This window comes from Sturnus vulgaris, chromosome 29 (assembly GCF_052056855.1).
Source record: "Sturnus vulgaris isolate bStuVul1 chromosome 29, bStuVul1.hap1, whole genome shotgun sequence".
NCBI lineage: Eukaryota > Metazoa > Chordata > Aves > Passeriformes > Sturnidae > Sturnus > Sturnus vulgaris.
Window position 1 is genome coordinate 3,163,898 of NC_142271.1, and position 11,875 is coordinate 3,175,772.

The following is an 11,875-nucleotide window of genomic DNA, read 5'->3' on the forward strand; positions in this document are numbered from 1 at the left end:
GCACCCCGCGCGCGCGCGCGGCCAATCGCCGCCACCGCCGCAGGGGGCCTCGCGCCCGCGTCACCACGGCAACGGCCCCGCCCCCTTCCCCGCGCCGTACCGCCCCCTGCCGGGAGCCGCCCGCACTGCACCCCGCGGAGGGAGCGGGGCCTCATGGGAAGTGTAGGCGCTGCCTCAGGCGTTCAGGGGGCGGAGCGCCCTGAGGGCGGCACAATATGGCGGCGGCGGGACAGCGTGGTTGGCTCCTCGCCCAAGGAGCCCGAGCAGTGGCACTGACCCCCTTCGCCCCCAGCATTTCGCACCGCGGCCCCCTCGCGCCTCGATAGAAGACAATAGCCCAGCCTCAGGGCAGAGCTGGGAAGGCTCATTCTGCCCAGAAAACCCGTGCAGAGTTGCGGGATCCTATGTCCAAGTGGCCTGGCCAGGATGGTGCGGAGCAGGCAGGGACCCCACAAGGGGAAGGCCCAGGGCTCAGGGCCGCCCCGCTGTGTCCCAGCGCAGAGGGAAGGGAGGAGAGGCGCTGCATTTGACCCGTGGCCCCTGCACTGCCCGTGCCCCCGCTGTGCGTCAGCGCGGCCGCGTGGGACTGGGCCAGGCCACCCCGCACCCCGGGCACACTGAGCGCTTTGTCCCGGGGCCCCTTCGGCCAACGGTGGAAAAAAACAGAGAGAAACACTATGGGACCAGGGGCAGCGGCGTTCTGAGGCCTGGGAGGAAACAGATCATAATCTCACTAACGAACTCAGCTCATTTCCGAGCAACGGAGCAGAGACTGAGTCGGTGCAGAGCTTGCTCCCGGGGCCTGTTCCAGGGGCGACCCTGGCTCTATGCCCCAGACTATAAACACTCCAAAGGCACAGGTGGCTTGGACTGTATTTATACAGGGGTGCTTGAGAAACTAACCCAAATGCTGGTGTGTTATTGGGAGATTTTTGTTTTGTTCTGTGTCCCTCTTGGTCCTCCACACACCAACGCAAAATCTCGTGGTGGGGCCACTTTCCACAGGTTGTGGCTGATTCCTTTGAAAGGGCTCTTTAACACAGGGGGAATCCAAACCCCACACTGCCAAGGAAAGAGGGCTGGTGCCTGCAGGGCTGCTACTGTGTGGGGCAGGAGGTCTGTGGCCAGCGGCTCCAAAAGCTTTATTGGTCTTTAGTTTCTGCTAATTAAGTGACTCCAGTACTAACAACCACTGCCAGGGAACACAGTGGTAGCTGTAGTTAGGTGTGGTGTGGGAGTGACAAGAAGGCTTCACTTGGGTCAGTCCAGGTGTCCTTGGCTGGTGGCAAGGCCCCTGGATCAGAGTGAGTGATGCAGACGGGTTGTTGTAGAAACCAAGGGGGAACTGCAGCCCTGGGCCACAGGGTCCTGACCCATCGGCAGCTCTTTTTTAGTACAGGGTGTAAAACAGAGCACAAGGAGCTGAGTCCAGCAGTCCAGAGGAGAAGGTCCCACTGCCCTCTCCTGCCTGAGCCTCCTGGCACGTGGTGGCTGCAGCCCTTTACTGATGGAAATGGGAGCACCTCTGCCTTATGCAGTCCCCTGTAGGCTCTGTGCTGGTCCACACTTTGGCTCCATCCAGAGATTGCCTCACTGACCATCCACTTGGAGGGACAAGCTGAGCCGTGCCCTTCCCAGCTGGGCTCTGCCATCCTGGTGGGCTAATTGGTGGGCTCTGTGGCCATGGTGTCCGCGTCTGGAGATGGCAACACGCTGCTGTTCCCACCGTTGCTCACATTTTCCTTGCTATTTTCCCTTGTGGGGTCGCTGCCTTTATCCTCCACCCTCTGCTTGAGTTTGAGGGAAGAATCTCTCCGTGACAGAAGGGGCTGGTAGCCAGCGAAGACTCCTCCACTCGAGTTTGTTCGCTTGTCTGGGGTGGACAGAAAAAGAGAATTGTTTACCTGGGGCCCAGACTGTTCAGCTGAGAAAAAGGTTTGTGGAGTCCCTCCTTGCAGGAGGTGTTGTGGTATCTTCTCTGAGTGTCCTTCCAGCCACCAGATGCCCCCAGAAAGGGGAAGATGGGTGGGGGTCTGGGCTCAGCCCCAGCATGGCTGCACTCAGGGAAGGGTGGTCAGCTGGGTCAGCTGGTCTCCTACCTCCTGGCCCGATGGGGTGCATCAGTCTGTTCATCTGGACGTTCCAGTGCTTGACATTGGTGCTGGCCTGTCGCAGCTTCCGCTGGGCCGCCTGCCAGGGGATGGAGGAAGGGGGTGAGCCAGTGCCCCACTGCCCCTGATCCGGGACCGTGGGCATGGGTTTCCCTTCCCTGAGTCATCCACTAAGTAAGTGGATTGGAGGTACCCTCTGGGACAGAGACCCAGTTCACCCTCCTCTAGACCTTCTGCTCCCCCTCCAAACCTCCCCCACTTCACACACTCCCACTGTCAACATCACTTTGGACACCAGTGTTTTGTCCCCAGGGCAGGACACGCTTGTCCTGTCTCAGCCACTGCATCACATGGCACAGCTCAGAAACCCCCAGGGCAATTCCAGCTTGGTCCTCCCCAGTACAGAGATGACTCTGGGAGGGCTGGAAAGTCCCTTGAGAAGTGGCATGGACGTGATGCTCACCATGACATCTTGGTCCACTCGTTGCCTGTTCACTCTCACTTCTTCCAGCTGCTTCTGCGCCTCTTCCAGGCACTTGTTCTTGTTCTCCATCTCCAGCTTGAGGACTTGTTTCTCTCTCTGAGTTTTGATGATATATTCTTCTTGCTCCTCCTTCAGCTTCATCAGCTGTTTCAGCTTCTCCTCTTCCTCAGCCAGTAGCCTGCCAATGAAGAGCAAGAGATGAGGATATTCCCCTGCCACTTCTTCCACCAGCTTTCCCTGTCCCAGCCTGCATACTGGGAAGTCACTAGCACAGCCCAGCCCAGTGCCCGGGAGCACTGAGCTGCCCTGGGGAGCACATCCCCATGCCCAGCTGCTGCCCAAGGAGGGGGAGGGATGCCCTAGTCCTACCTGGCCTGTGCATATCTCACAGCCTCCTCGTCCTGCCGCGCTTTCACCTCCTGCTGCAGGGCCTCCTGGAGCCTCTCCTGCATGTCCTCCAGCTCCAGGATGCGCTTCCGCTGCCTCTCTGCCTCTGCCTCCTTCAGGACCATCTCTGCCTGCATGGAGGCACGAGCCTGCGGCGGGGACAGGAGCCATCAGCTGGCCAGGCCACCACCAGTGTCCCCAGAACCCACTTAGGCCCACCGGGTGGAGTGGGCCAGAGCAGGGGCAGCCCATGGTGACAGGTCCAAAGCAAAGCTGTTTCCCTGCTCAGGAGATAGGATGTGTCACTTGGAGCCAGTGCTGGCTGTGAGGTCAGAAATGGGCTCCCTGTCCAGCCTGGCACCAGCATTCACCTCTCACTGTCCCCCAGCTAAAGCCCTTGAGGCAGGTTGTCCTCACCTCCTGTTCAAAGGGATCTCAGGCACAACAGAGCCCAGAGGTGATGAGTGGCAGCAGCACTGTACATCCAAAGCCCTGGGCTGCCCCGGGCAAGGGAAGGAGAAGGAAGCACCCACCCCGTGGGCATCACAGCCCACGTGGGATGCACCCACCTGCTCAGCCTCCTGCAGCTGGATCTCCAGGGTCCTCTGCATCTCCTCGTGCTGCTGCCTCCGCCGCTGCTCCTCCTCCTGCAGCAGGATCTCTGCCTGCCTCTGGGCCTCCTTGAGCAGCTCCAGCTCCTGCAGCTTCCTCTCCTTTTCCTCCTGCAGCTGCTTGAGCCGTTGCATCTCCTCCTCCTTGGCCGCCTTGCGCTGCTCCCGCTGCTCTCGCTGCTCCCGTCGCTTCTGCTTCAGGTCCTTGTGCAGGGACTTTTTTCCCTCTGCCTGCAGCCTGATGGCTGTCTGGATTGCTGGAGAGGGAGGGCAGGGTCAGTGGGGATATGCAGGGGCCATGGGGAAGCTGGGGAAGGGGCGTGGGGAGAGCACAGACCGAGTGTCCATTCCTGGCGCTGCCGGGTGTCAGAGGCGCTCATCTCGTAGGTGCGAGACGAAGTCTTCACACAGAACATGCACCTCTTCCCATCCTTATCTGGCAACACCTGCAGGGAGAGGACACAGCACAGCATTACCCCCTGTACCTCACCTTATCCCCCCCAGACTGACTCTGCCATGCTCATGGGTGTGAAATTATGTGTTCTTGGGTGTCCCTTCCAGGGGTCTGAGGGGTTTGCTGTCCCCAAGCTGAGCATGGTCCTTGCTGTACCTCCACGCAGCAGTGCTTGTCCAACGCGATGCTCCCCTTCTTCTCCTTCCGTTCCTCACTCATGTAGTAGGACAGGACACTGGGCTTCAGCATGAACCACCGCTCTGACCAGTTCCTCCTCAGCTGGCCCTTTTTCCAGAGGTAGCCCTACTCCCAAGAGACATGGAAATCAAAACGGGGTGGAGCAGGATGGAGCTTGTGCCCCAGAATATGCGGGCTCCTTGCCTGTTTGAGCACATCCTCGATGACCTCCTGGTACACCTCCTCCACGGCCATGCTGATGGCCTCCTGCTCGATGCCTCTCAGGAACCGCCCCGAGTTCACCATGTCCAGAAACTGCCAGACCGTGAGCCCACCCTGCCCCTGTGGCTCCTGGGACAGGTAATCTTCCAGCTCACAGGAGTTCAGCTCCACGTTCATGGCTGTGCAGATCTTCTTCAGCAGGTACTCCACCTGTGGGGAGGGGGACACTCAGTGACAGGAAGAAGCCAGAGTTGTCCCCACCCCATCTATCCATTTTGGAGAGCCCAAGGTCACATTTCTCTCCAGCCTAGAGATGCAGGACCCTGATCCCAGAGGGATCACCCTTTGTGATGGTTGAGGAATTATAGGCAGCAGGCTGGCTCAGGAGACTGGAACTGGGTTAGAGTTTGACCTCTACTGGGAGGTTTTTCCTTTTAATCCCAAGGCTGGGATGTTTTGGCTGGTTTGTCTGCAGAGTAAGAAAACTCTGTAGCAGTCAAGAGCGTGAAGGAGTACAGGCCAGCACTGTTGAACCCCATTCAAGACTGATGTCTCAAAGCCACAGTGAGCTCAGCACCACTGCTTTCCAAAAATCACTGGGAAGGAGCAGGGGGACATGTCCGTATGGAAATGAGCATCATTTTAAAACTGCAAATAGAAAGAGTCAAGGTGGTTGACATGACATGGGGAAGACTTATTCCAGCTCAAGTTTTGCTGCCAGCTCTCCTCTGCCCACAGTCTGGGGACTGAGACTGGTGGGTAATTGCAGGGAGCCACACAGGAAGGTGACACACAGCAGGGTCCCCGCACCCAGCTGGATTTTTTAATTGTGAGAAGGGCAAGACTTGAATGCAGTTGCTCAGGATGATTCAGTTTTTCATGGTCTGGGGAACAGGAAACACCTCTCCCAGGGCACAGGAAGTGCGGTCGCCCTCCTACGTCTGCGCAGCACGGTGCTTCTTGCCTTTTTTCTCCTCCTTTTTTTTTTTTTAATTTCGACTTTTCTGCTGATCTCAGGAGGTTGATGGTGTAGAAGGCAAGAGCAGCCATTTGCCCAGCCAAGTTCCTTCTGCCGAGGCCACTCTTGCCTTTACACTTGTGCATTCTCCCCAGCTCTGCCACCCTTCTCACGGGGGTTTAATCTGACCCCAGAGAAAGGGAGAACCTTTCCCCATAAATACTGTGGAATTTGGAGATTTGGAGATTGGAGGCTTTTCTTTGGCTGGCACCTCACCCTTAACACTCTTTATTCTGGGCAGGGGCTGAGCACTGGGTGGCAGTGGCCATGGAGAGGGACAGCCAGGTCTGCTCTGCCAGTGCCTTCCGGGCAGGAGAGACTGCAGCACTTTGGAGGGGTCTCCCCTCTAAAGTCCCCCTCTTCTCCCTGGGCAGTGGGGGTGGCTGTAGGCACAGCGGGGGTGTCCAGGGCAGACAGCCCCCTTGTCCCACCCCCAGCCTCCTCTCTCTCATCCCCTGGAACACCACATCTTGCAGGATGCAGTGGGACATGCCAGGAAGAGATAGTGGGATGTGTCACCCACAAATGGGGCTCTGCCAGCACATGGAACCCTGGGAGGACAGGGATGTGAGGAGAGGCAGGTCCTACCTCATCTGGCACCATGACAAGGGGGTATTTGTCTTCAGACAGAAAGTTGAAGAGACACCAGAGCTTGAAAGCATCCTTGTGGGATACAACACTATTCCCATTCCGGTCAGGTTTGTAGTTCTTCTTTGCTGTCAGGGTCCAGCAGAGCTCATCGAAGTTTTCTTTGACAAAAGCACCTTCCTCCACCTGCAGGCAGGAGTCAGGGGGTGAGTGGGGAACTGAAGAGCTACAGAGAGGAGTTCTGGGGGAGGAAATGCTGGAGAGAAGAAACCCTCACTCTTAAAATCTGTCCAGTGAGAAGCAGGGAACCCTGGGGTGCGGCACAGGCAGGATGATGTGGAGCTCTCCAAGCCCACCTCCCCAGTGCCTCCAAGGTTTGGGGTTCCTTGTAATCCCATTCAACCACAAAGAGGAACTGAGGAGTGAAGGGAAGTGCTGGCCCGAGGGCAGCCAGCAGGAATCGTGCCTCCACCAGCCTCGTCCCTGCTGCTGTTCTTTAACTGTGTCCTGGCACTGGGAGCTGCCCCAGGAAGCACATTTGCTGCAGATGGGTGAACTGTGGTGGGGATCAGAGGAGCTCTGGCTGTCCCTGGGTGCCCTGTCCCAGCTGTGTGAGCCACGCACTGCCAGCACAGGAGCAAACTGTGGCCTGTAGCAGCAAAGCTGGAGAAAAACCTTCGGATGCAAAAGCTAAAAGCTTCTCTTACTAGGAAAACCCACTTCCCCCTTTCAGGCTGCCTCTGGGATTTTATTAGCTATGATGAAACCAGACGAGGTCAGTTTAAATATCACCTTCCAAAGAACCATGTGGGAAGGAACCAACTGGAAGGGTTTTGGCCACTCTGTGATGGGGAGATTGGGCTGGGCTGACCTTGGGCAGCTCCTGCTCCGGGCTGAGGGAACTGGGGAAGGCTTTGCCCTGGCTTGCTGCAGACCAGATCCCTGCAGCCAAGATTAACATTGCTGGGCCAGGCTGGGCAGCTGCTGACCAGCTCTGGGCAAGGCAAAGATGGGCACAGGGATGGGGACTGGCGCAGGAACAAGAACACCAGGAGAGCCAGGGCAGCAAAGGGTTACTGCACCCAGCTCTGGCCCCTTTCTGTGAGCACACAGTGGAAGAAAGCTGTCAGTCATTCTTCCTCTCCTCACATGCCTGAAGGAAACAGCACCCACAGACTAACCTCTGGTTGTGCCAGACAAAGGTGTCTTTGAACTGCAGAAAAAAGGGAGAAAGCCCCTGCCCACCCCAACTCTGATCCTGCTTGCACCTCATCCTCCTCCCTCTCCTCTTTGCCAAATGAGGTCACATCTCAAATTTGAGCATGGCAAGAGAGGATAAAAGGGGTTGATTTCTCTCTCTGAGCCCTTCAGGAAATGTGGGCAGAGATGCTGTTCCATCCAGAGCCATGACGTACAGGGATGATTTCATCCTTGCCAGGGAGACGCTGAGTATTAAACATTTCTCACTCATTTTGGCATTCACCTGAGCAGTCCCCATCTCTCCGCACCCTCTTTCCACCCACCAAGGCATTTGATTTCCAAGAGCTCAGGAGAGTTCTCAGGAACCTCAATGTCCTCACATGAGGAATAGCAGGTTTGGGGGATGACCAAAGAGCTCACCTTGTCCAGGATGTACTTGTTGAGGTAGGGCATGTAGCCCTGGCTGGACACTGGCCCATCATCATCATCACGGAAATGCTCTTCCAGTGCCACGGGGTCGTGGGGGATGGACAGCACTGTGTACAGGTTGTGAGACAGCACCTGGCCAAGCACAAGGGGTGGTGAGAAGGTGAACAACCTCCAGCCCTGCCCTAGTGCATCCCCAAGGTGCCACCCACTCACAGGGAACTGTGACCTGCATGGCATCACCTCCCAGCAGCCACAGCATCGAGTCAAGGTTAGGGTTTGGCATAATTCCCAAATGTAAACCTTACAGAATCATTTAGAAACAGGCAAAAATCGAGGATTTTTCCACATTAGTTTCTTTTCTTAGCACATGAGGAACTTCTTTCTTGAAAGGGCTGTTTCAAACCTCTCAGAGCAAACAGGACTCGGTCTGATCTAGAAAAGCTGATAAGCCACCCCAAGCTATGCATTTGGCACAACCACGGCCCAGCCTCGCAGCAGCCACTGTCTGCTGGGGGCACAGAAAGATGGAAACATGAAAATAAGAAAGACTGGTGAGAAACTAAGCAAAACTTCTGGAGATCTGGAGTCACACCATCCCCAGAAATACTCAGCAAGACTCGCCAGCAGCCCGTTTTGTTCAAATCCCCCCAGACAGAGCACGTTTACAAGCTCATGGATTTCTCATGTGCTGGAGAGCCTGGAGCAAGGCTGCCCATGAGCACCACCATCTCTAGCTTGTGATGCTGGGCAGGTGGTGCTCTCCTTGCCAGAAGCAAACCAGAAAGCAGGAGATGGTTAAACGAGTGTCCCAGACTGACACCTTCCCACTGCACCAGGACCTGCCAATGCAGCTTGCCAAGGGTTCAAGAGACGGGCTGGAGGAGATGGAACAGCATCCCTGCTCCTCTGTGCTAGGCTGGAAATTTCCTCCCACAGGAGAGGAGCTGCCCGAGGCCATGATGGCTGCTGCAGCTGGAGTCAGTTCTTGCTCGACCAGATTTTCGTTCTCTTTTCCACCCTCTGGACCAATGGGATCAGTAGGACTCCACCCTGTGCTCACACAACAGGGCTGTAGCCCCGAGCACTGCTGCTATGGCTGTGCCTTTTGGGGCTCAGTGCAGCCCCAGGGTCCACACAGCAGTGGAGAGGCCTGGGAATATCATGGACATCCTCCAGGATGGACAAATCCAGCAGGATCCCATTCTGTGTTTCCAACGTGGGTCCTCATCTCCATCCTTCGTCTCTCCTCTCAGAGCACTCCTAAGAAGCCCCGTGAGGTCTCACTTGTGACCCTGGCCGTGGGGGACACCCTGAGCCCCTCCTCTTGCAGGGCTGTCACTGACAAACAGGGAGGAAAGCCCTGGCCTGGTCAACAGTGATGTGACTGGAGATAAGAGAAGTGAGAAACTCTTGCAGTCTCTGAAACAGTGACAGGAGGAAGAGAAAAATAGCACGGGAAAGGGATGCTACGAAAGCGTTTTGCTGGCACAACCTTTCCCCCGTGGCACACAGGAGATGGCCGAGGGGCAGGGGTCTGTATGACTCCTCCTAGTGCCCTGGATTCCTCTGAGCACCAGCCTTGTTTCTGTTCTCCACCCTCTCCCACCGCTGTCACACCCATCACCCATGAGCAGAGGTGCCCAAAAGCACCAGGGCAGTGTTTGGTATTTCCAGCCACATACTGAGGGACCACACCCCATCCCGCATCCACAGCCCTTCCAGTCCGGCCAGGGAGGGGGATGCAATGGCACTGAGAGCACAAACTCTTCCCAAGACCGGGGCTGGTGGTGTGCCTGTGCTGGGAGCAAACCACCCGACCTCGCTGGGTGCGCAGCACCCGACCGCAAGCTGTCCTTCCTTCCTGTGCACACACACACACACCTACACTCACAGCGGCATCTGCACACCCTGCACAGAACTGCCCCTGCAAGGAGCCCCAAGGCTTCCCACAGCTGCACCTTCACGCTGGAAACCCCGACACGTTCACAGCAACTGCCTGGAGCGTGGCCGCAGCTCAGCCTGGCTCCTGCTCTGCCAGGACGCTCCCGCCCAGCTCTGGGGCTGGTTCTGTCCTCTAGGTGTAAATCCGGTGTCTTTCTCACCCCCGTTCAAGACCCTTCGTGCAGCAACACGCCCGGGTGAGGGAACAGAGCACAGCCCGGCTCAGGGCTCAGCAGCCCTGCAGGAGTTTGGAGAGAGCTCGGTGGCTTTAACACTTTACTGCTCAGAGCTGCAAGACCCTGGATTCCTTCCTCACTGAACCGCAGCTGGCCTGTGTAGGCTGGGACAAACTGGAGTGGTTTTGGGGGTGGAAACAAGCTCTCCCTGTCCTGGAGACAGTGGGAAAGTCATCCAGAGCTAAGCTTTGCTGTTCAGTGACCTGCGGCCAACCCATCCCGTCACTGAAGGCACGTGGGAGAGCATCCCTTCTCCTCTGAAGTGTCCCCCTGGGTACTGTCACTTGGGAGGTGCCATCCCCAGCATCACCACAGCCTCTGCACCACAGTTTGCAGACCCTGCACGAACTGTCCATGAAACTGCTGTTAAAATCAGAGTCTCTGTGGCCTCAGCATTGTCATTGATGATAAAGATCTCTCAAGACAAGCACTGCTGGTGCTTCTGGGTCCATCCCATGCCTGGGCCAGGCTCAGTGGTGCAGGAGATGCTGTGAAGGGAGCACAGCAGCCCCTCTCAAGGATTAGCAAACCGAATTAAGCTCTGGCCTACTTTAGGATTTTCCTTAATTCCTTCAGCAATTTCTACAGTTCTGGCAGGTGAGCGTGGCTTGCAGGGCACATGCCATGAGTTCTGGGGGGAAGCCGAAGGCTCTCAGCCACAAAGGCTGAGCAGGAAGAATCTGCCTGCCGCTGCTTCTCCTCCAGATCTCTGCCTGCAAAACTCTTAATTCTGGGGCAAAACACACCTCCTTCCCAAAGTCCAGAACCTTCCCTGCAGTCTGTTCTGGGGAAGCCCTATAAAATACAGGGAATAGAGGAAAAGAGGGTCTTTTTGCAGTGGTTCAAACCTGGGCTCATAGACTGGCAGCAGCTGCCATGTCCTGACGCAATACCTCTCTGTGCTCAGCATGTTTCTGCTCAGGTCTCTTCTCTCATCTCAGACTCTGGTACCAACCAGCATTCCCAACCCCAGTGCCAGCCTACGAACCAAAACGGACCAAAAAAACACATTCCCACCATGTGCAAAGGTTAAAAAATCGATTATTCTCAGAGCCAAGGGGCTCCCTGGTGGGTTTCAGCAACCCTGGCCCGGGGGCAGACAAAAAGACTTTTAAAGCTATGATGGGTTGAGGGCATGAGCCCTCTGAAAGCTTCTAGAATTGGGAAGAGGGGAAAGCGGAGACTTTTTAAAAGTGCTGTATTATTTCTGGCCACACCACTGAGGAGTTTTTGTTTAAAAAGAACCTGTCCCTACCTCCTGACCCGCGGGCTCAGCAATGAGAAACACAGGTGCTCTAGCAAGCAAGAAAATGTAAACAGAGTTTGGGTTCTTAGTTGGCCATAAAAAGCACATGAAACTGATAGCTAAAATTTAGATTTCTTGTAATTTTCACCTAGAAAACACATTTGAGCACGAATTCCCCCCCCCCCCCCCCACTCTTTTTTTTAAAGGGAGATGCCACACAGCCTAAGAATTTCAACAGAACCAGTGCGGAGGCAACAACAAGATCTTATCGACCTTAATATTTAACAATTTCTCCGTGGAAGCCCAGGGGATGCAAAGCAGCGCCGGACTTGCTCCGCCGCTGGCTGCCCACCCTCCATCCGTGCGCCGGGGCTCCGCGGGGACTCACTTTGAGCTGGGATTTGGAGACCTTGCCGCTCTTCTCCACGTCCAGGGCGGTGAAGGCGTACCAGATGGACTTGAGCAGCTCGGCTCGCAGGTCCATGGCTGGCGGCGCCGGCGGCGGCTCTGCCGAGCCCGCGGATCCGGTTCCTGGAGCCGCCCGGGCGGGCGGGACGTGGGGCGGGAGCGCCGCCTGCTCGGGGCGCCCCGGGAACCCCCCGGGCCCCATCGCCGCTCCCGGCACGGCCGGGGCTCACCGACCTTCTGCTGAGCTCGGCCCACACATCAAAAGGTCCGTCGTAATTTGCGTTTTTGGGGAGAGGAATCCCCGCCCTGGCTCAAGCAGCAGCTTCCCCTCGCAGCGGGAGCGCTGCCTTTGGGAGGGATCGG

At 56.8% G+C, this 11,875-nt stretch overlaps 1 protein-coding gene across 1 annotated transcript; it reads right to left on the minus strand.

Annotated features, from left to right (window-relative positions):
* Positions 1-1,121: 1,121 nt before the first annotated feature.
* On the minus strand, positions 1,122-11,632 carry DEF6 (DEF6 guanine nucleotide exchange factor). Its single transcript, XM_014872744.2, has 11 exons — positions 11,493-11,632; positions 7,673-7,813; positions 6,053-6,238; positions 4,429-4,656; positions 4,204-4,350; positions 3,931-4,039; positions 3,552-3,850; positions 2,965-3,131; positions 2,575-2,773; positions 2,100-2,190; positions 1,122-1,873 (listed from the first exon to the last, which is right to left on the minus strand). The coding sequence occupies exons 1-11, from the start codon at positions 11,586-11,588 to the stop codon at positions 1,662-1,664; spliced, it is 1,875 nt and encodes a 624-aa protein (XP_014728230.1). The 5' UTR covers positions 11,589-11,632; the 3' UTR covers positions 1,122-1,661.
* Between the last annotated feature and the right edge of the window lie 243 nt (positions 11,633-11,875).